At 33.9% G+C, this 26255-nt stretch overlaps 1 protein-coding gene across 1 annotated transcript; it reads left to right on the forward strand.

The window, feature by feature from the left end:
- The first annotated feature begins 1970 nt into the window (after positions 1-1970).
- Positions 1971-5997, forward strand: LOC114398195. Its single transcript, XM_028360362.1, has 3 exons — positions 1971-2600; positions 2718-3617; positions 4353-5997. The coding sequence occupies exons 2-3, from the start codon at positions 2886-2888 to the stop codon at positions 5631-5633; spliced, it is 2013 nt and encodes a 670-aa protein (XP_028216163.1). The 5' UTR covers positions 1971-2600; positions 2718-2885; the 3' UTR covers positions 5634-5997.
- Positions 5998-26255: the final 20258 nt, after the last annotated feature.

Raw genomic sequence — 26255 nt, forward strand, 5'->3', positions numbered from 1 at the left:
TTAATAGCATATTAAATAAAATCATAAAAATATATATTAATAAATAAGTAAACTTAATATTATTTATTATATATTTAAATATTTTTTTAATTTTTTTGAAAATAAAAATAAAACCATAAAGAATTGTAAATTTTAAAAAAAGCAGGTTTACGACTTAAAAAAATTAAAAAAAAAGTTTTATAACTTTAAAGTCGTAAAACAAAAAAAATTAAAAAATTACGACTTTAAAATTGTAAAAATAAAGTTTTGAACTAAAGTCGTAAATAGTTTGACGACTTCAGTTAAAAAAATTATAAAAAATCATAACAACCACTCAGAAGTCGTAACACCTATTTTGAAAAGAACCAAAATAAATGTGATAAAATCTAACAAAAAAAATTGAATTTATGTTTTGGTTTATATTATTAGTTCTAAAAATTTCTGATTGGCGAGCTACGGCAATTGCACCTATCAAAGCAACTAAAAGGATTATTGAAATTAGTTCAAATGGAAGTAAAAACTCTATTGATAAATGAATTCCAATTTGTTGACCAGTACTTATCAAATCTTGCTCTATAATCTGATTGGGTCTTGTAGTCCAAATAATCCCGTGCCATGATGTATCTAGAATAGTAGTTATTAGTGAAACAAAGATACTTGTACAAACCATCAAAGTAATTCCATCCCCAATAGTCCAAAGACGAAAATCTTGATAATATTTGGAATCATTCATAAACATCACAACAAATATTATTAAAATATTTATAGCGCCCACATAAATAAGTAGTTGTGATGCAGCTACAAAATGAAAGTTTAATAAAATATAAAATAAAGATATACTCTTACGACTTACCCATTTTAAGTAATTTTTTTAAATATATTCCCGATTAAGAAATTGGGTAAAATTTTACCCCTTTACTAAAAAAGCCATATATTGTGGATTGAAGAATTAATATCGAACTGTTACTTTAACCATAGCTTCGTGGAATATAACTGATTGTCCAAAGAATGAAATTTATCATAGTTGTACAGTTGAAAGACAAAATTTGATGGTGTCGGTGTCATGACTCTTGAGCCATGTCTCTCTCTGTAAATGTGAAGCAACAACAGTATCCTTCAGTTTACTTTCCACAAATACTTTAGCATAGAATTTTTTTTATCATGTCATTAATATATTTATGAATTTTGCTGATAATTAATTTTAATAAAAAATTCTGACTGATTATCTATAAAATTCTTTTTTTATAATCATGTTTTTTTAATTAACAAGATTTGAATCTAATATCTTAGAATAAACTAAAATTAACTACATTATTTCACTTCTTACTTCTACCGTAACATCATTGCAATTACTACCTACCGCGTGGTGAAAATATTATCACCCGAACCCTCTTTCATTATCAAGTCCTTGACACTCTAAATATCTTATACGAAAACTTCATTTGCAAGTTAAAGTCCCCCAAGATTCTTAAGTAATCAAAATTTTCCGAGAATATCCTTTATTATGGTCTATCGTGCTTTTCTTTTGAGTGCCCCGATTCCTTTCATGCTACATTGCTTTCTGAGGGTAATTATTGTTGTCCTCTATCATACTATCTACTGGATACTATTTATTATGATCACTCCACTTCAACCTTCGTAAGGACACTCGTCTTACCCTTTGTTTTTATTCCTGTGATCTGTGCAAAGTTCTGAATATATGAAAACTTGTAACCTTTTTTTTATTTATTTATGAAAAATTGTATTGTTCATTTAAATTTAAAAGTAATTTCTATGTATAAACAATAATTTAAAAATAAAAGTGACTATACGTATAAGACACTGAATAGACCCCACCTGAAAAGTTGTGACTTTTCATAAAATTAGATCAATTGAATAAATGCGACTTTTAAAAAATAAACATAAAATGTTTATAAATAAGAACATTCTCTATGCACAGTGAACTCTAATTTTTATTTTTTACTCTCGAGTCATTTACAAATTCATTTGCCTTTGCTTTAACGCACAAGAGGTAGAACGAATACTCGTGCATCTTCGTTATATTCGAAGGAAATTTGTCGTGAAACCCAAATTGCAACGAAGTCTCATCATTAGTAAAAGCGTATTAAGCCTAAAGCTAAGTGTATATCTACATGTTGAAGATATTGTGATATTTTCCCTTCTACTTTTTCGTTTTCTACTATTCAATGATCCTTTCTCACCAACACAATGTTCATCATATTTAATTAATCCGTGTTCTAAAGGGAATATTCAGATAGTTCAACTGCATATTTTATTAGTCACTTCCTGCGTCTTCTTCAGTCATTCTCTAAATTTCCGGCATGGGATCTTTTTGGTGCCCCTTTTACACTCTTTCACACTTTGTTGTCAATTATCATATTTCCCTATAAGCTTTCTTCTGTTCTATCACCCTCACACTGATCCTACTTCTTCTTTTGAGAAAGGCTCATCTCAATTACAATTAGTATCACTATATTCTTCTAGCTATAATTCCTTGTCTAAACCAAGAGAAATGCATCACAAAATGGTTTCACATTCAATAATGCTAGTTCAGTAGTTTCATTGTGAGATTCAGCATTTCAGCTGTTTGATTTGTTCTTCTCTACACTACTTTTGTTGAGGTTGTTGTTACTTGTGAACAGTGCTTCAAACCTTCACATTGCCTAAACTAAGAGCAATGCATCACAAAATGGTTTCCATTTCATTAATGCTTGTTTTTTTTTTTTTTTTATTCGTAGGAATCAAATATAGTATAAGTGGATTTACAACACTCACACGCTGCCAATGAGCTGGATCCCCTTGGTATTAATGCTAGTTTCACTGTGAGATTCAGCTGTTTGATTTGTTCTTCTCAACTACTTTTGTTGAGGTTGTTACTTGTGAAAAGAGTGCTTCAAACCTTCACAATGCCAAATACATATTTCCCACTAAGGTGGGAGAGCACTGGGGACCAATGGTGGTATGCATCACCAATAGATTGTGCTGCTGCAAATGGCCACTATGACTTGGTTCGTGAGCTGCTAAGAATTGACAACAACCACCTTTTCAAGCTCACTTCCCTTCGCCGAATTCGCCGCCTCGAAGTCGTGTGGGACGGTGAAGAAGAACAACAGTTCAGTGATGTTGCAAAGTGCCGCTCTCAGGTGGCACAGAAGCTGCTTCTTGAGTGTGAGTCCAAGAGAGGGAGCAGCAGCAGCAGCAAGAACTCTCTCATCCGTGCAGGGTATGGAGGGTGGCTAATGTACACTGCTGCATCAGCTGGGGACTTGAGTTTTGTGCAGCTACTTCTTGAGAGGAATCCTTTGTTGGTGTTTGGAGAAGGAGAATATAATGTCACTGACATCTTTTATGCTGCTTCAAGGGGCAGGAATTGTGAGGTTTTTAGGCTGGTTTTTGATTTTGCAGTTTCTCCAAGGTTTATCACTGGCAAAGGTGGGGTTTTGGAGGAGCACGTTGGTGGGGATGTTCCTCCTGTTTACAAGTGGGAGATGAGTAATAGGGCTGTTCATGCTGCTGCTAGAGGGGGTAGTGTGGAGATTTTGGTGGAGTATCTTGCTAATTGCTCTGATGTTTTGGCTTATAGAGATGCTCAGGGATCTACTCTCTTGCATTCTGCTGCTGGCAGAGGGCAGGTTGAGGTGAGATTTTACTCGTTTTATTCATTTTTAGGTTGAGGTTTTTAATTAATGTTCCACTTTTTTTGCATCTAATGGTTGGTGCTACTTTATCTAGTGTGTTTTTTTTTTCCTTTAACTTCCTTCTGAGTTCTCATGAGGCATTTAGCAGATGACTATTCTTGTGGAGTAGTAAGAGCCTCTTCAAGAATCTCAGCATAGTTCTGTTAGCCAAATAGGAAAACATAGAGTAAACCCTTACTTTTATCCCGGATATTATATGTTATATAGCATTGGTGTTTTAGTCCCTAACATTTCTCTATAGTCACTTCCATGACTTTTTCATTTGTTAATACTTTCTTACTTCCTCTTTGACTGATGTTAAGGACTAGTGAATGATGTTTTCTAAAGTTAGAGACAACTGAAGTTTTAGTAAAAGTCAATGATTAAAAGAAATGGCAAAAATTATGGAAGGGATTAAAGTGAGGGCTTACTATAAAAAGAATATGATGTTCTTTTAGGTGTTGATTGAATATAAGATGCTTTGGATGCATGCTGTTACAAACACCTGGCATAGAATACTCTCTCTGATTACCTGAGTATGAAATAACAAAAGAATAAGGATCAGATCTAAACTATTACAATGTGGTGGTACACTTGGAGGAAGATACAGTTCACTCCAGTATCCCTTTGCCTTTAATTCATATGTTTGGTTGTGGTGGTTTGACTTTATATCTACTCTTCATGGCACTTGTGCAGGTGGTCAAATATCTCACATCATCCTTTGATATAATAAACTCCACAGATCATCAGGGAAACACTGCTTTGCATGTTGCTGCTTACAGGGGCCAATTAGCTGCAGTTGAGACTATAGTTTCTGCATCTCCTGCATTGATTTCTCTGCAAAACAACGCAGGAGAAACTTTCCTCCATAAGGCCGTGTCTGGTTTTCAGTCTACCTCATTCAGAAGATTGGACAGACAGGTTGAGCTTTTGAGGCAGTTAGTAAGTGGCAAAAAATTTCACATAGAGGAAGTCATCAATGCAAAGAACACTGATGGAAGAACTGCACTCCACATTGCCACAATAGGGAAAATTCACACTGATCTTGTTAAGCTCCTGATGACTGCTCCATCAATAAATGTGAATGTGAGTGATGCTAATGGCATGACCCCACTTGATTACCTTAAGCAAAATCCCAACCCAGCAGCATCAAATGTGCTAATTAGAAAATTGATTGCTGCTGGTGGAATGTTCCATCATCACAGTTCAAGAAAAGCCATAGCCTCACACATGAAAATGCATAGTATTGGAGGCAGTCCTGGAACATCATTCAGAATCTCAGACACTCAGATATTTTTGTACACAGGAGTTGAGAATGCATCAGATGCAAGCACTGATCAGGGAAGTGCAGGAATGAGTTCAACTTCATCAGAACACACTGCATATGACTCAGCAGCAGAGAACAGACCCTCAACAACAAGCAAAAGGCCTTCAGTGGCCGCCGGATTGAAACGAGTCCTTCAGTGGCCACTGGTGAAGGACAAGAAATCTGAGGGTATCAGGAAATCAATCGATGAGGGTTCATTGGACTCATGCAGGAAATGGGACATCAGTGATGAAATTCCAACCCCACTTAGACAAAAATTCTTTAGGCATTCAGCACTTCCTAACAACAAAAGGAACCTTTCTGTGAGGAGTTACCAGTCAAGTCCAAATGCTAAGAAGAGATTTGCTTCAGGACTGGTACATGTAAAGGTTTCAAGAAGATCAAGCTCTAGTTCCTTTTCCATATCCTCATTTTCATCACCTAGATCAATAGATAATAAGCAAAAGGGTTTTTGTGTTGACAATGATGTTGCTGGACCATCTTGCTCAAGTCATAAAAATGATAAATCAACAAATTCAGGGAAGAGAGCTTCTGTTAGCAAAAAGCTAAGGGGCCATTATTTCTGTTTCTCCAAAGCCTCAGTGGACAAGGAGCAAGAAAGCCACTGTTACAAGGATCATGATGTTTTTGTGAGTGGCTTAATTGGATGAATACTTTCTTATTTCTGAACAGGCAGGCTATTGTCAAATACAGAAGAGGAAAAGGTGCCGCATCAATGCAAAACTACACTGTAGGGATTTGAGGGCGTCTAGTGCATTCATTGTTTGCAAGTTTTTTTAGATAGTAAGTGATGAATTAAGATTTGTTCACCCTCAAATCTACTTGTTAATTGAAGATTCCCTTGTTAAAACGTGCTTCTTATCATCATATTGGCATCAAATCAGCGAAGTTTGATGTGTACAGTTAGAATTAGTATTGCACAAGTACTATGTATATTTTGTATGTTTTTGGGAATAAGGTGAACTGAAGGTTACGCACTATATAATCTTAGCCTATGATAGTGACTACTGATCACATCACGTGAATGAACGAGACACAAGGTGATTAAAAGGAAATTAGGCCTTATTTTAATAGTTAAGTATTCCCTTCATTTTCTTTTATAAAAACAATTTTTTTAAATATATGTAAATCTCAACAGCTTTTACTTTTATTTAAGAAAAAAAGTTTGTTTTATAATTAGAATTTACACAATTTAATAAAGTTTATTAATTTTCTTAATAAGCATAATATTATTTTTTTTATATTTATAAATGAGAATATACAGAGTAATATTTTAGCTTATATATTGTATAAGATAAATATTGAAATTTTAAAAAATGAATATTTGACTAAAATGAAATTTTCGTTGTCCTATTTTTTAAATATATGATTTTAGGTGACATTTGGTTTGAGTGTTCATTTTTGTTTTCATTTTCTAAAAATAAGTTTCATTTTTAAATTTTTAAGATTTAGAAAATATGTACTTTAAGGTACCACCACATTTTCAGTTCTTCTGAAAAGATTGAAAACATGGATTTGTTGTTTTCAGTTTTGTACCTATTTTTGATAATATTTTCTAAGAAAATATTTTCTAAATTTTAAACAAATGTAATTTTGCTCTTATTTTCTGTTTCTTTGAAAATAAAAATAAAAAATGCTCAAATCAAGCGCGGTTTATTTTTTGTTTTCATTTTCAAATTTTCAAGATTTATAAAACATGTATCAAGAAGAAAGTACTTTAAGATGCTACCGTGTTTTCACTTCTTCATAGAATGTTAGAAACATTGATGTGTTATTTTCAGTTTTCGACATGCTTTTGAAAATATTTCACTAGAAAATGTTTTCTAAATTTTGAGAAAACATTTTCATTCTTGTTTTCTATTTTCTTTAAAAATGAAAACAAAAAGCGCTCAAACCAAGTCCTACCTTAGTCTTCCATTTTTTAATTGAGACATTTTGTCCCTCACTTCTAAAAATTCAGGATTTTAGCTCCCTCTTTTTTTTTTATTGAGACATTTTGTCCTCCACTTTTAAAAAATTCATGATTTTAGTCCTCGTGCCTAATTTTAAACATTGACTATGTACTTTTTAAAATTCTTTTTATATAAATTAAGTTTATCAACAATTAAATAATTAAAAAAATTGTCATGTGGCTAATAAACAGACACATATCAATCAATGTTAATGGTGTAGACAATCAACATTTGAAATTAGTCACATGGACTAAAATTATGATTTTTTAAAAGTGAGAGACAAAATGTCTTAATTAAAAAATACAAGGACTAAAATTGTAGATTTAAGAAAACATGGAGACAAAAATTACATTTTAACCTAAATATTTTTAATTTTTTAATTATCATGTTATAGGTATAAAATATCTACTAATACAATTTTATTTTGATTGAGAAACTTATGAAGATCAATGAAAACTAAAAGTCATGAAAATTTGTAGTATTAAGATTGACAACAATTAAAATAGAATTATTATGAAAGTGAGTGGACAAAAGTAAAAGTACATAAAAATTTTCCTTTAAAAGGTAAATGATGACAAGTAATCTAAAATGTTGAAGGGGCAAAAATGTGTCATTAAATACTGTTTATATGACAATATTATAATTCATGCTTCATAGTTTATATATTAACTTGTCGACAATGGTTCCCGATAAGACATCGACCTCTAAGTGGTGAAAAATAATTTTCATGTTGACCACAACGAAGAACATGTATGCGCTAGTAATTAACAATGTTAAGTTTTCCTAATAAGAAACTAATGTGGTGGAAAAGGCATATTTCAAAAGTCACAGAAGGAGACACTAGGCAATCTTGTTTGTTCCACGAAGCTGGAAGTGTGTTATTTTCAAAGCCATAAACAAAACAATATGAAAATGTGCGTTACATAGGTTACAAAAGTAAGTGGAAGATTTGGTGACATCATGTGGACATGTACTTAAAATGAAATGAATTAACCATTAACCTCATCAACTATTGTCTTATTGGGACATAGACTCTCAAAATGCCTTCTCGTGCAAAATTATTTCCAATCCGAAAAATTATCTCTATGCCACTAGTGCTGCGTAGCGCAATCAATAATTATGACAAAACAAAGATTTGTTAATTCAATGTTAACAAACTTTTTCATCACTTTGGTGTAATAATAAAGCACCATTTTGTAACTACATAATGATATGTCATAATTTTTGGTTAATAAAATTTCCAGAAACATGGCTTTTAATTTGCTGGATAAAATATATGACTAATGCATGTACCTGCGTAACTAACCTTGTGTCTAACTTCGGGTTAAAAATATATGCACACACACGTGCTTTATCGATGGACAGTTTCATGTCAACAGTTGGCTTAAACACACATGGCATCCCCAACATTAATGAAACAATGGTTAGGCAATGTGCAATTGTTTGTACACGTATCCTTAAAATGATTGTTTGTTAATATTATTTTACAGAGGCATCATAAAATGTAAAGTTCACCAATGACTGACCTTTGGAAGTAATTCCGCATTTCCCCTGTTTGTAGTTGCATTTGGCCTTGGTTTTTCATGAACACCACTTGCCCTAATATTCCTCACTTCGTCAGGGTTGGCATTGATTTTAAATTTAGGCACACCAAACATATATGGTTGACAATCAATCTTCGGCTTCTTTAACGTCCTTCCAACTGACTACCAACATTGTAAGTCAGCTTCCGAGGTGGCAATGTTGTTTCAGAGGGTATTTTTCCTTGCATTTTCAAGTCACATTCATTTCATTAATAAATTAATTGTGGCCTATACATGACCGTTTCAACTTGGTGATAATGTCAAATATTGTGTATGTTACTAGCCTTGGACTGAATCCCCCTGTTGTAGTTGCTCATGAAAGATTTGTCCTTACAAAATTCATCAGAAGTTGTGTTATTGCCGGCTGCTTCCCAAAGGTTGTTTGGTGTTGGGGGTCTAATGACCCAAAGGTTATTGACTTGTGCCCTTATAGATTCAACTTTTCCAAGTTTGTGAGGCCTAGAAATTGTATAACAATGCAATTAATGTCTATTTTAGTAAAAAAAATGAGCAAAAAGAGGCAGATATATTAAACAAAAACAATTAAAATTATTTGGTGGCCATCATAGTAAACATCCCCAACTTCTGTCTACTTTTGGGAAATTTTGTGAAATGGTTCAATATTAGTGTTCAGATTTCAATTACATGTGGTGATTTACATAAAAATTAGTTTTTGTTCAAATAAAGTGTTTGCACCCATAAATAAAAAATAACCTTGAGTCGTCAGTTGCAATGTTGGAATCCATTGTCATCCGTGGTTGTAGTAAGGGATTTGGTTCAGAACCAGGAAAGCGTCTCCATTTTTGTTTGTGTGATGTTCAAATACATGGTGCGACTGCACATGCAATTACAGTAATTTTCATTAAAAAAGTGTCAATATTAAAAATGTATTATTGATCTCAATTTTGGAAAAAATTTGTGAGGCAAGACATGTTAATTACATGCATTAAGTCGTATCAATTTTAAATTATTTTCTTATGCTTATACTTGACTTTATAGTCGTAAGGCCGATTTTTGGTTATTAATTTTTTTTGGTTTTACAACTTTGAAATCGTGGTTTAAAAACGTTGTTATTTTTGTGTCCATATAATCCCAAAAATGTGAAAATAATTTTATCAGTTGTAACTTAAATAATGTTATTTTTTTTCAATTTTGTTATACTAATTTAAAAGTTTTCAATTTTGTTATGTAAACAAAGTGAATAAAGTGCAAAATATAAAAACAAAATGTTGGTCAAATATAAACAATAATTACCATGCGATACAAAGTACAAAAACCAAACACAAATTAAATATTGTAATATTGTTAAAATTAAGTTCACACATTTATACATAAGTGAATATAATTTACTATCAACAAAAAACGTTCAAAAAATTAAGTGTGGTTCTTGAAAAACTATATTTTTCTATTCTTTGTATATAATTATATAAAGTTTTTTTACCATTTTAAAAAACTGTAGGTTTCAGTGAAAATGAGACTTGTTTGCTGATTTGCGATGTAAGAATTTTTTTTTAATAATAATATATGATTGAGTACATTAATGCCCAAACAAGTAATTAATGAGATGTTTTCCAAAAAAAATTAAAAACACTTCCATATGAAAATGATATTGACGTGACACAGCAGGGTTGGACGAAAATAGTGTAGGAAGCAGGCTAGTGTAGGACGGCAATGACTTTTTTAAATTTCGACTTATCAGGCAAGGTGGACAACTCATAGTATCACATTTTCCACTGCAAATGAACATCACCATTTCAACATTATAATTTGCAATCAATGGAAAATAAAAAGTTAACCCTCAATAAATTCATCCTCCTTAATCTTTTTTTTGTTTGGGGATGATTCTAAAGCCCCGTGTTTTGCCAATAATATCGAAGGACATAAATAATTTACGCCTACTTTACAGGGCCATTGTACCAAAATTGAAATGAAAAGTACAAAAAATTTATAAACGACAATATGTGTGATCAACTGATACTTGCCACATGGATATTTTTAATGGATCATAACATGCATTATTTACGAAATTGATATTTTTAATTTATGAAAGGAAATTAAAAATATGTAGAATCAAATGATGAAAAATAAAATTCAAAACACATGTAGTTCATTCATCATTTCCGCACAATACCATTGAAAGAAGATGACAACAAGGACACTAAACGGAAGGTTCGCTGGTATACTTGGCCTTGTATGCATCCTTCACCACGTCCAACTGCATTTTTTGTTGTATGTTGGCATCAATCAAGGCATGCAGTTTAGTCTCTAAATTCTAAACATTCTAAAAGTTGAAGTCCCTTATTTGTTTTCATGTGCACTTACACAGTTGTTGGGCCAACAAGACAACAACATCTTCCCTGGTAGCATAGTCATGTCTTCCATAGTTACTAATGCCTAATGTCCCAATTTGTACAAACGCACAATATCTTCGAAACTACACACTATTTATGGTCTGCACTTCATGCAACATAAATTTTGACTATCCCACATTAAGGATGATACAAAGTTTGTTCAAAACTTTTTGCGTGCTCTCTTGCATAATGAATTCCACTGAACAAGTGTCCACAATCGTATTCTTAGGAACCTTGTATGTAAATAAAGTAAAACAATCACATACTTTAGCACGTCACGACTAACAATGAAATGATTATTAAACATAAAAAATGAAAAAGATGAAAATTGTTGTAACCATTCCCTTCTCTGTTATCGGAGACCCCAACATTTGTGTGTAGGTGGGATCCTACGATCCCAGGGTCCGATCCATGATGAATACAAAAATCGCATAAGCATGTTTTGCTTCATCATATGAACTATAAGACTTGTGACAACTTCTGCAAAAATGGTTGACCTACTCATAAGCTTCATTCCAGGTGAAATAGATTCCTGGTTTTTGACCTACAAAGATGACATGAACTTTTTTGTCTCCATTGCTTGACATACCTGCTAATGAGAACTGAATGGAAAACGTTGTTCGACTTATGGCATGAACACGCCAATGTTGAAGGACCCAACAGACTGCAATATGTGTTGAGGTTAGGCGGAACATTAGATGTTGTGTTCATTGGTAGGTACAGATGCAGGTAATATTGTACACTTTAGGGTTTTTATAAACCTTCCAATATTTTTTAACTTTTCACTATTCCCGCTCATTTTGAAAAATGTGGCATATTATATTTTAAAAATCTAGTCAACAGCGATGCATTAAAATATGGAATAACGTGGAATACTTATAGTGCATATGTGGAACAAATTGGACGCTAGTCGAATATGGATAATGTTTTGTAATAAATAGTATTTAAAAATTATCAACAAAAATATTATAATAAAATAAAATAAATTAAAATTAGTTCACTCCGAATTGGTTTGTCCTTAATGTATTCATTAATACAATTGGTCTGTATTTTTATATTAGGTTTAATAATTTAACATTATTTTACAAAATATGTGCATGTTCACAAAAAAGTTGAGCTTTTTATAGTATTTTGAATTATGTACAAAATAACGTTTTTTTAATGCGTAAAGAAAATGCAAGTCCAATAAGCAAACAAATGACAAGGTTAGGGTAGTTATTAATTATCCGGCATTATGCATGTTGTTCCATTGGGCCTTCCAATGTGCACACACATTATGTCAACGAACTTAAATAAAATATCATGTAGATTAAAATTCAACCATAATCCAAAAATTAAAATTACATGCAATAGTCAACATTAAAAAACATTCATAGACATCACATAATGCAACATGATAAACATTAACAAATATCATTGATAACAACCTTCAAATAATCTTCTCCATCGACTTTCATGAATGCAACATGATCATTTTGTCTTAATGGGAATTGTCGGACCAAACGATGCCATTCGTGGCCTAGTTGAAATTGGTTTGGTATAGTGTTGTCATTGCAGTATACAAACCAATCTTCTATCATCCCTTGAGATAACTTAACATGGATTTTGGTTCTACATTCTAATACCAATTAGGTCCACAATATGGCGTGACACAAACTGCAATGATCGATGTTTGTCAACAACCCTAAAAATTAAAAGGACATGATACAAATATTGAAATATGTATACATTTGGTAATTGCTTACCATATGTTCAACAACTATTATCATCTCATAACTGATTGTCGACCCCCATAGAATTTCATAGGTCCTTTCATTTGCATTGCTTGTGTCATCATCGTCCACATCTGTGGTTAGAATGAATGTGAAGCAACTATTTCCTGTATAAGTTAGATGCATGACAACCATTTCAAGTACATCACAGAATAGATAACAAATTCAGTAAACTTCAATCTGCATAATTGTATTTGTTTCATAATTATAAATAACATAACATATTAATAAATGTTGATGATGACAAATATTTTAATTATTCTATCATAACTATGGAAATTTCGTGGTTTCCATCCATCACTACAAAAAAAAAACACAATAAATCATTGGTCACAATTCCTTTCATAGGCTATTAGTAGTAAACAAGCATGAAAAATGTTCAAAAATATTAAATTAATGCAAATATGACACAGGGTATGAAAGTAATATAATACTAAATGAATTAAATGTTGAAATTTTATACCACACTATACCTACAAATGGAATGACTACCAACTTGGTTATAATCATAACAAAAAAATGTGATTGTCCCCTATGTCCAAATGAAGCCCCACATAATTTATAGGAACACAAACTATATAGGAAGACGTGAATCTGTCATCATCTTCTTACGGATGATTAGGCCTTCGGTTGTTTAACTTTTTCAGATAATTAGAAGGTATATGTAATTTCAATTGCAACAAACGTTATTTTTTTTAAGAAATTCAAATCCAAACCTTATCTTTATTTAATACACTAGTTAGTTGCCCATGCATACGCATAGGGCACTCTGCTATTTTTTTGTTGCTTAGATTAAAAAGTAAAATACTCCAAAAAGCATAAAATTCATTTGTATTTTTTTCAAACTAATTTTTGGTGAATAAAAGAAGTTGGATCCTCTCCATTTCTACTACAAAGGCTAAGATCATTATTATATTATTAATTCAATCCCAGCGCTCCTACAAATAATAATAAGAATAATAAATCAGAAAAAAAGATAGATAAAATAAAAAAAAATTTTTCCAAGCATTGCCTCTGTTTCCCATTTTTAATTGTGTTCTATTTTTTGTTGTGGTTAAGAAATATGTTTATTTTTTTTGAAACACAACGCCCACTTCGTCCCTCAAGCTGCACCCCAACCAAAGTTGTTATTTGAAATTAGAAATAACTTCTTTTAAGAATTCCTATAATAATGAAACAAAATAATCGAGAAATAAAACGCAAATAATAGAGTCCAGAAATTAACATTTGGATATTTAGCACAATTGAGCTAATGGGTTTGTATAGCAATAGTTTGTTTATCTTAGACCAAACCAAGAAACTTTAAACCATTATTATCTGAAATATAGTAATTACAAAACATACCGAAAATAAGGACAAAAGTCTATTTTTGATGGACTATAAGGTTGAGATGTTATACACAAATTCCAATAGCAAAAAAGAAACACGATGTAAAAAAAAAGAACCATATATTAATAATATTAATATAGGATGTACATTTTGAAGTTTTCGACAGTAAAATGTATATAAATAATAAATAATATTATAGTTTAATTGCTTTTTTTTTCAAATTATCGATCAATTTGTTTCAATTTAATGTATTTATCTAAATTACTTATGTTTAAAAACACAATTATCTATTTATTTTAAGCAATAAATTTTATCTTCTTATAAAAAGTGTTTTTTGTTAAAAAAAATAAAAATAAAAACACTCATAATGTATGTTACCATAATCTTAATATAGAAATTTTATTCCGGTGAATCTAAAGATATTAACAGAATGATTTTCAATAAAAAATATTATGATGCACTTAATTTTAATATTTTATCATAACATGTATGTTTTTTGTTTGAAATATTACAATGTATTGACTAATAAGGAAAACTGATTTGAACTGGACACGTGTGACATTATCATATGATGATTTTCCTTCTTTCCATGCAACTTCTTTTTTTGACACTTCTTTTTTTTTTATAATTTTTTTTCTTTTCCCGCAGTGGCCTTTCACGTGCTTGAAGTTGGTTGGTTTTTTTATTTAACTACGCCATAGCAAAAGTATAAAATCACCCTTCACGTGAGGGGAACACGAGACCTCTCTTGCACTCCATCTTCAGCAACCACTATTACAGTAGCAACTTTCTACATCGGTTAAATGGTGCCTTCTACATCGGTTTACGACCGTCGTCGTAGACCGCATTGTAAAAAGGGGTAGCTATTCTACGATGGTCTCGCAAATCGTCTTAGAATGTGTATATTTCTAAGACAGTCACGCCAGAAGGACTGATGTAGAAAGCATTTCATTCTACGGCGGTCGCGCGCGACGACTGATGTAGAATGCTTTTAGTTCTAAGGCGATCACTTGTCTAGGATCGATGTAGAAAACTTTTAATTCTACGATGGTTTTCCCAGAATCGATGTAGAATGTGTTTTTTTTTGTTATTTTTGTTGTTGGATATATTTTTTTTTTCTATTCACAAACTTCAAACGTCGAAATTGAAGGAATAAACACACATGACAATATGAAATTAAATAAACTTTATGCAATCAATATCAATTATTCAAATCTTTTACCCACAATATTTAAATCTAAAACTTTACTTAAAAGATTCAATTTTAGTTTCACTAAGCATATTTAACCTTTAATTATTATATTATCTCATAAGCAAGAACAGTCTACATTTATGATTCAAAGACGGTGAACGTTTATCTTTGAAATTAACGACGTTGTAGAGGCTGAAACTTTCGACGACGATTGTAAAAGGACCGTCTTAGAAACACGTCATAAAGCAAGTCGTTGCTTAGCAAACAACGACGTAGAAAACACTAGTTTCTACATTGGTCAAACACTAATCGTCATCGTAGAAACAAGTGATTTCTAAGTCGCGCTTACGCCAACAACGACGTAGAAAATAATGGTTTCTACATCGGTGCTTGTGTAAGCACTGACTTAGAAATCACTTGTTTCTTCGACAGCGGTTAGTCTACGACTGATGTAGAAACCAGTATTTTCTACGTCGTTGTTGGCGTAAGCAACGACTTAGAATGGGCGTACGCAAACATCGGTGCTAACGCCAGCATCGACGTAGAAATGTTAATATTAATTTATTTATATATAAATTTAATATTACAAATTTATAATTAAAAATAATTATTTATATTTATAAATAATTTTCAATAAGTATTTAAAATGTTGCTTAATTAGATTAATAATTAATAATAAACATAATAATATAATATTAAATTAACTAAAACCTATGTATAAGCTAAAAATTTAAAAATTATTATTGTCAAGTAATTATGATAAATAATGATAATTATCAATAAGTTATTAAAATGTAAGTTAATTACATTAACCATAATATAACCTGAAAAATATTAAATTAATAAAATTTTACCTGAAAATTCAAAAATTATTTGACTATATAATTTTTTACTAATTATCATAAGTACATATAATTTTTTTACTATATATCATGGTTTTAGTGAATTTAATATTATATAATTAACCAACATAATGATAAATAATGATTATCAATAAAGTAATTATTAATAAGTTTTTCATATGTAACTTAATTAGAAAATTAATTCAATATAAACATAATTATATAATATGAAATTAACTAAAACCTTAATCATAGCTGAAAAATTAAAAATTATTATTTTCAACTAATTATGATAAGTACATATAATTGTTTTTACTATATATTGTGGTTTTAGTTAATTTAATATTATATAATTAAGCATCATATAAATAAATTAATATTTTGAAAATAAGTACATATGAAGCAAGCAGAACTCACAATAGGAAAACAAGTCAAGATCTTGAACAATCACGAGTCCACCTACTCCCCCTGCATGACCAAGTCTATTATCTAGACCAACTTCAGGGAATAAAGCACCTTGAACAATGTCCTTCACCTTTTGTCTGTAACATGGAAGAAAATAAATCTTCTTATGATTAGTAAGGATACTATTGAAGATAATATGATAAAATTATTAATTTAATACAATGCTAACGGGACATACTCATGTAGGAAACTATGGAGAAAGGCAAAGCATATAAAGCAACAAACCAAACATGGAGGAAGAAATACACTTCTCATTTACAACAAGTGCATTAAGGACACAAAACATTGTTATGGAATAAAATCGTTATTCTTGGGTGATTATTGTTAGAAAATATGATACATATATTCTATATTTATGTAAATATCCTATTTTGATTATGTAATTAATCTTGTGCATATTCTGTCTAGATTCTTAGCTAATCAGTGCCCTACTTTCTAGGCTAATTATGCTATTGTATATTGTATATATTCTCACGTTACTAATGAGAAAAGGCACAGATTCAAACTCTTTCATGGTATCAGTTTAGTTTCGATCCTAAAATCCCTAACAACCACCTCTCTTCCCCCCTTTTTTATTCTCCTTCCACTGCAATTCTCAATGGCCGATCAACCCAAATTCCATCCTGCTTTGACTATCACCAATGTTAAGTCCCTCATTCCCATAAACGTTGGATGCGGAACATGGCATGTATCATTCTTGGGCGGCTTTATTCAAGGTCCTTGTTAGGGTTCATGATTTACATCACCACATCATCTCTCCTACGGAGGCACATGATGTAGCTGCCTATGCCGCATCCAAAGTCGCAGACCCTGCTCTATGGAAGCGTCTCGATGCCGCGGTGCTTCAATGGATATACGAGACTATATCCACCGATCTCCTTCACGCTATCTTGCTCAAGGACAACACAGCTCTAGGGGCATGGGCTCGTCTCGAATCTATGTTTCAGGACAACAAGGCTTCTCGGGCTACTCATCTTGAAGAGGAACTTGTGGACCTTAATTTCGAGAATTTTTCGTCGATTGATAGCTATTGTAATCACATCAAGTCGTTGGCTGATCAACTTGCTGATGTTGATGCCCCTCTCATCAACAGCAGATTGGTTCTCAAACTCACGACAGGACTACCTGAGGCCTTTGTCGGGACGGTAGATATCATCCAAAATCAAGAACCATTACCCTCATTTGCGAGTTGCCAATCTCGACTCCAGCTTGCGGAGTGGACCATTAAAAACTACTTGGCAAAGGAAGGCAACTTTGGCAACCGCTCTCAAGCCGCTCTCCTTATGAGCACCGACAACCACCACGACACAGACAACAACACCTCTGCATCCTCTACTTCATCCCATCAGAGTTCCAAAGGAAATAAGCAAAAGAAGTCCAACTCCAAGGTTTCTGGGAAAAGTTGTAATAGCAATGGGCAAGTGGCCCCACAACAATATGGACTCATGCCATTTAATTGGCAGCAACAGCCATGGGCCGCCTGGCCTCCTTGGTTGGCTCAATGGCCAAACCCGCCTCCATGCCCATATCCTGCTTCCTCCTGGGCACTGAAAAATGCTGCAGCTCCTACTGTTGGGCCACGCCAATCTGGGCCAGGGATCTTGGGTTCGCGTCCATAGGCATACAATGCCATAGCACCATCCACTAGCTACACACCTACGAACATTGAAGCAGCAATGTATGCTCTATCTTTTTCTCAGCCGGATGAGAATTTCTATATGGACACTGGCGCTACATCTCACATGTCTACGGACCAAGGTATTTTTTCTTCTTATTTCAATTTGAGCATTAAAAATAATAACATTCTTGTGGGTATTGGACATCTAGTTCCAATTGTTGGTCACGGTAGTACTACGTTGCCATCCCCTTACCCTCCCTTTTCACTTGAACAATGTCTTACATGCTCCTAAATTGATTAAAAATTTAATATCTATCTGTAAATTCACCACTGATAATTCGGTTTCCGTTGCATTTGATCCCCTTGGTTTTTCTGTGAATGACTTACAGACGAGAGCCAGACTAATGAGATGTGACAGTACCGGTGACCTTTATCCTCTCTTCTCAAACACTCAAGCCACTCCTCCAGTCAATAATTCAGTGTTTACCACTATTTCATCCGATCTTTGGCATACTCGCCTAGGCCATCTTGGTGATGCTATTCTTAGATCCCTTAATAGCAAAAATTTTATTAATTATGATAAGGCTTGTAAAACCTTTTTTTCCTCATGTCCTCTCGGGAAACATTCTAAGTTACCGTTTTCTGATTCTTTGTCGCACACCGCTTCTCCTTTTGATATAATTCATAGTGATCTTTGGACTTCGCCTGTCATGAGTTCTTCTGGCCATTTTTATTATGTTCTATTTCTTGATGATTACAGTAAATTTTTGTGGACTTATCCTATTGCAAAGAAATCCCAAGTTAAACACTTGTTCAAATCTTTTCGTAGTCTAATTCATACGCAATTTACCCGTGGTATTAAGACTTTTCGATGTGACAATGGCGCGGAATATATTAATGGCACTTTACAAGAGTTTTTTGATCAACATGGCATGCTTTTTCTTCTATCTTGCCCCCATACTTCCCCTCAAAATGGAAAAGTTGAACGCCACATAAAATCAATAAACAATATCATACGGACCTTACTTGCTCATGCTTCTTTGCCTCTTTCTTTTTGGCATCATGCATTAGAAATAACCACATATCTCCTAAACATTCTCCCAACCAAGGTCCTAGGATTTATGTCTCCCACTCAAATTCTATATCAATGTGATCCAATATACTCGAAATTACGTGTCTTCGGTTGCCTATGTTTTCCTTTCTTCCCGTCCACTTTTATTCACAAATTGTAAGAAAGGTCCACTCCTTGTGTCTATCTTGGTCCCGCCCCAAATCATAGAGGTTCAAAATGCTATGACATGTCAAGTAAAAAAATTATTATTTGTCATCATGTGAAATTTGTTGAAACTGAATTCCCTTTCTCTAAACTTCACTCCCCTCACAAAGATGACTATACTTTTCTGAATTTTAATCCCATTTTTCATCACTTGCAACACCAAAGAAATACTCCTCCAAGTTTGGCACACCAAGCTGACCCTACTTCCCATCCTAGGCTTGTGGCGTCAACAGACCCACCTCAGCCCACTCACTCCTCTACTTCCGGTACTGTCACATTGCACGCTCTTGACCAGCAACCTGGTTCGCCCCCTTCTTTCCCTATGCGAACTGAGCCAGTCCACCAGCAAGCCCATCATCCCTCCCTAGATCGGCCTACAACCATTCCCACACCGTTGCCAAGTCCTACCCCTCATCCCATGACAACTCGAGCTAAAAATGGGATCTACAAACCGAATTTGAAATATTTTTCTAATTTTTATGCCATGACTACCACTACTATATCTCCCTTACCCAAAGATCCAGCTAGTGCTATTCGTGACCCGAATTGGAAAAATGCAATGTTAGATGAATTTAATGCTCTTGTTGCTAATAAAACATGGGAATTTGTACCTAGGCCACTAGATGTGAATGTAATCAGGTCTATGTGGATTTTTCGCCATAAACGAAAATCTGATGGTTCTTTTGAGCGGCATAAAGCCCGTCTTGTAGGTGATGGGAAAACACAGTAGCCGGGTGTTGATTGTGATGAGACCTTTAGTCCGGTTGTCAAACTGGCTACTATTCATACTATCCTTAGCATTGTTGTTTCTAAATCTTGGCATATTCACCAGTTAGATGTCAAGAATGCTTTCTTACATGGCTATCTCAATGAGACACTTTATATGCATCAGCCCATGGGTTTCCGCGACAAAGGTCACCCGAATCATGTGTGTTTACTAAAGAAATCTCTCAATGGCCTTAAACAGGCTCCGCGGGCCTGGTATCAACGTTTTGCAGATTTTGTTGCAACCATTGGTTTTTTTCACAGTAAATCTGATCACTCATTATTTATTTACAGTCAGGGCTTGGATATGGCATATATTTTGATATATGTTGATGATATTATTCTTACAGCTTCATTAGATCAATTGAGAAAACATTGTATGGCTCTCTTGGGTGCCGAGTTTGCTATGAAGGATCTAGGTCCTCTAAGCTTCTTTTTGGGGATTGCTCTGTCTCGTGATGCTAATGGTATGTTCTTATCTCAGAAATAGTACGCCACAGAGATCATTGAGAGAACTGGTATGGCTATTTGCAGCTGTTGTCCCACTCCTGTTGACACCAAACCAAAACTTAGTGCATCGAAGGATTCACCTTATGAGGATCCTACGAAGTACCGCAGTTTAGCTGGTGCCTTACAATATCTTACCTTTACTAGACCTGACATCTCTTATGTAGTTCAACAAATCTGCCTTCACATGCATGATCCCAGGAACGAGCATATGAGTGCTCTTAAGCGTATTTTGCGCTATTTGTAGGGTACTTTGTCTTATGGTCTACACTTGTATAAATCTTCTTTCAACAAGCTCATTTCTTATATTGATGCTGACTGAGGAGGATGCCCGGAAACTAGACGTTCTACTTTTGGCTATTGTGTTTTTCTAGGTGACAACTTGATATCATGCTTGTCCAAAAGACAACCAACTTTGTCACGTTCCAGTGCTGAAGCTGAATATCGAGGAGTAGCTAATGTTGTTTCTGATTCTTGTTGGATCTGAAATTTATTACTTGAACTAGATTATCCTATTCCTAAAGCTACTCTGGTTTATTGTGACAATGTGAATGCCATTTATTTATCAGGAAATCTGGTACAACATCAACGTACCAAGCATATTGATATGGACATTCATTTTGTCAGGGAAAAGGTCGCTAAAGGCGATGTACGAGTTCTACATGTTCCTTCCTGTTATCAGATCGTCGACATTTTTACCAAGGGCCTACCTCGTATTTTGTTTAAAGATTTTCAAGCCAGTCTAAGCGTTCGTGAACCTCCCATTTCGACTGCGGGGGTGTGTTAGAATATATGATACATATATTCTATATTTATGTATATCTCTTATTTTGATTATGTAATTAATCTTGTGCATATTCTGTCCAGATTCTTAGCTAATCAATGTCCTACTTTCTAGGCTAATTATGCTTTTGTATATTGTATATATTCTCACGTTACTAATGAGAAAAGGCACGGATTCAAACTCTTTCAATTATGTAATGCATAAAAAAATTGAAACAGTATTCCAAAACATTCCATCTCTCCTATAAATGTGTATCAGTGTATGCATACTTAGATAACTCTAATATACAATGTCAGTGGATAATAAAGGCCAACAACAACAGGGAGAAAGAAGAAGTGCAAAAGGTGAGCACAAGATAGACACTGAAAATGCATCTAGCAACTACATCCATAGGATTCAAGATACCTTTTTGACCAAATATTAGTCCTTCAAAACACATGGACATATGAATAGTTTCCATGAAAAGCATGCTCAGACTAGTACTTGGCACATTGTCATGATTCATGAATGAAATAAATAATTATCTCTTTGGTAAGCATTCATGATCCAAACCTGTAAGCAGATTGAAGTAGTGAAGGCATGACAAAATATATATCAATGTTATCTTATGATCCAAACCTGTAAGCATTCATTTAATGAATCCAACATGGTTGCACAAATCTCTGTGTTAGGTTCGTGCAAGTAAATAGAAATGGGAAAATCTCAGCAAAAAAATGCCAAGGGCAAGTCGGGCAACATTCACCATAAATATCACCTAGAGTAATCTTCGTCCTCGATCAAACTCATGCCAGAACTGGGTATCCTAAACCAACAAAAAAGAACATGTTGCACTAACAAAGGGTTGCTTTGGTTTTTATAAATATTCAGAACACAAACTATTTTCAAGACAAGGGATTAAAGTTGAGACCTTTCATCATCAGAGTCCTCAATATCATTGTCTGAATCTACTGATGTAATGGTTACATCGGGCTTATGTGCAACACATTGAAGTAGGGGAGGCATGACAAACTCCATGTAAGGAAGAAAATCTTGTCTCAGACATTTGCAGAGTCTAGCCCATAACCTATTGTTGTTGGATCATCTGTCTCCATTTGAGATACTTGAAGGGACATAAGAACTTCCATAACCTATTGAAGAACCATCACACATAGAATATTAAAATTAGACGAGACATAACTGTTCGTGGCCGGCAAGTGTACCAGATTGCACAAGTAGTATAAAATGGTAAGAACCAAGTATCGAACTCTCGGGGAACTTGTGTTATCTGGCAAGCTATTTCGATAAATAGGCGTCTGGTATGAAAATATGATTGTGGTTATGAACAGGTATTTAAACTATCTAGGCAAAAAGAAAGAAAATCACGCAAGAGAAATACTGTGTAAAAACAAGTAGAGAAAGTGTTGGTCTTCCTCATAGGTTCCTGATGCTAAAAAGGATGTTCTCTATCTAACAATGTTCATGCGTTCCTATGTTGTCTCCTGGACTGCTAGACCCCGATTCCTCATGATAACCTAGCCTAGTCCTGATCAAGCCTCATCCGCAGATTCCTCTTGTAAGACTAAACTCAACCAAGACTGCATTAAGACACACATACACAACTAAGTTCTTGTACCTCGATCCCTCGTGATAGCACAACAACTTAGTCCCATACTATTAAGGACTTTAAAATCAAACCAATTCCCACTGTTGAATAACCCTAACAAAGCATGCATCTACGTGATCAAGGTAAAATCACATTGGAATGAAAAGCAGATAGCACAGAGAACACACAAAACATCATTACATAGATAAAAATATATTTACATCAGGTACCTACAGGGAAGATCCAACAGAGGATTTAGCTTTCCATAGTCTGGAAACCTCCTTTACAACAAAGAGAAGAACAAGATGAAAGACTACAAAAACACAAGTGGTGAAGATGTCTCCTTCACCTCTAGGATCTCACAATCACTCACAAACTCATCTCAAGCTCTCATAATGGCTTTCGCTTTGAACTCGCGTCTCTATAGATCTTCACACAAAAAAATCTCTCAGAACTCTTTGGAACTTGGATCTTTCTCTCTCTAGAACTTCCTAAACATGCAAAAGCTTCAAGCCAAGGCTAGACTCTCGTGCATGGAGAGGCTTCTTCAAGAAAAATGCCAAACTCCTTTTGCAAATCTGATTTCAGGCTTAAATAGGTGGTCTTGTTCGTGCTCATGCCCTTAGCGCATGTTAGTGATTTTTGGCTTAGCGCGCTTCTCTCGCTTAGCGTATGAGCTGAAGCGGTGCGCTTGATGACCTGGAGTGGTGCGCTCAACGAACCTGATAGCTCATCTTCTTCTGGATTCTTCCTCGCGCTTAGCCACTGAGTGTCGCGCTTAGCGAATGCTCGTTAAGCCGGCATATTGGCTTAGCGAGAAAGTGAAAATAACACTTTTGCCAATTTTCCTAATTAACCTGAAATTGAGAGAAATTGATTATTAAACACATAAAACAAAAGTATAAATTATATATTACCTATATTTAACATAAAGTACTTATAATATTATAAAACAACTATAAATTGGAGAAGTTTGATACAATATACACAAGTTTTATACACAAAAGTTAGTCATTTTCATCGACTAACAATAACTAACTAGAGAGAAAGAAAAAAGTGCTTAACAGAGATGCCAGGGTAGACAACTTCTTATCTTCCCGTTCTAGACCGACTATTTTTCCAAATGATGATTAAGTGGCATAAAAAGAGAATATATAAGACAGACATGCATTCTTGTTTGACAAAGTATAAAAATAAACAAGAAACACCTACCTGGTTAGCATTAGCCATAAACTTCTCCTTACCAACAGCCATTCCAACTAAACTTATACACTCCATGGAGGCAGCACGAAGCATATGGTTAGACTTGTCGATTGCATTAACCAATATAGCTTTCAAATATGGCATCATAACATCATATTATTTTTGGAAGTGTTCCTAAGAAAGAACATAATAGCATTATTCTTGAGAATAACACTTTATTAAATATAGCTGAAGAAGTACAAGTAGTTTGCTAACTATTCCATCCAAGTATGGCATTAAGATATGAGGTGTGCAGTTCTCACTAAAGTTGAGAACTACTGAAGCAGCATGTGCCTGTGTAGACAACATTTTGAAAATAATTACAATAGAAAGCTTATTTAATTTAAATAGCATGACTTCAATCATAAATCATAATGACTACAAAGAATAAAAGAAAAATGATATAGATCATAAATCATATTTTTATGAAGTCTGTATGACAATGCTTCGCATTTATATAATAAAGTAACATTGCAGTTACTGTTTGCGTTGTATTTTAAATAATTAATGTGTTTAATGACATACAAAACTCATTAAAAGAATCTCAAAAATTTCATTTCAAACTTCCATTTCAAATCATGAGCAAAAATCCATGTTCAAGAATTAAGAATATCACTTCAATAAAAGTGCAGCTAACCTGCACACGAGGGTTCTGAAAATCATCCATGGCACCAGCTAGTGCTGGCAACACTCCTTGATGATATTTAACTTGCAAATCAGGACCCAAATCAGTAGACAACTGCTCAATTGCATTAATATCTGCCCACCTTACACGGGGGTGTTGGTCAGGGAAGGAAGTCAGGACCATAGCCACCACTTGCTCCAAATTCTTTATCATGACCTGCACCAATTAAAAGTAGGTAAAAATCAAAATCACAAGTGGCATACAAAAGTTATTGCCGAACAAGAAATAATCAATCAAAATTAAACCAACTATAACTAACAAAAATATTCTAACTGTAATTTACTTATATAAAAAGCAAAACATGCCACAAGAAAAGTAGACATCTCCAATGAACACATTACCTTTAAGCAGCCCTCAGCTATTTGAGCAAGTGCAATAAGTGCAACATGGCGTTTCTGCCATTCGGGAGCAACCAAGTAAGCAGGCAACTGTTCAGACCCAACAGGAACAATGGTGTTTCCACCCAAAGATATAGAGAGCCTATCCAAGCACTTTTGTCCCACACTATAATTACTGGTTTCGCCAACATCCTCATCCTTAGTCTCAGCACTGTGCCACGCAGGATCATCCTCCATATCAAGCTAACAAAGATGGATGGAACTTTAGCATCTCATACTCCACAAGAGTTACCTCTACTAGGAAGCAGGCCAATGACTCAAGCTGTTCCATGTTGAGGAATAGAGGAAACAAAGTTAGTAATTATGACATTGTTGGTTTTCATTAAAAAAAAAAGACCGAAATATTTGGCAGAAAAATGAGTACTGACCTTTCTGTCTGCTTGAGCTGCCTTTAGGAACCTTTTCATAAAAACATATGCCGTTGGCACTGACATGTTAAACTGCAATGTGTTCAACATCAACTTCTCCTGCAGGGTTTACAATGAATTTAAGTTAGTTTAATGAGACAATTGTCATATTCAAAGCAAGGATGGGTTGTTCCATGTCAATAAATTCCATGGTGATGTCCTCCATGCCGGTGCCTATGGTTCTGCCCATGTGGCATTGTCTGGGTGACTACTTCAGGACCAGATGAGAATAATCCCTGAAAGTGTATATGACATTTCAGATGACACTCAGTCATAAAAAAAACCTTAAACAAACGATAAAACAAATATACCCATCAATGTCATTGTCCTCTATTGTTGCCTCCTGCTCCACACCGCATGGTTCCAAACACCTGCAAAGATGAGCCCCCGTTCCACAAAAAACACATATGCTACTGACACAAATACCGATTGCAAATACAACGCGTATTGTGAACTGTTTTGGTGCATACCAAAATGAAATGAACACATTTGTATTTCTTTTGGAAGATAATAATCATTACA

This window comes from Glycine soja, chromosome 19 (assembly GCF_004193775.1).
Source record: "Glycine soja cultivar W05 chromosome 19, ASM419377v2, whole genome shotgun sequence".
NCBI classification, from domain to species: domain Eukaryota; kingdom Viridiplantae; phylum Streptophyta; class Magnoliopsida; order Fabales; family Fabaceae; genus Glycine; species Glycine soja.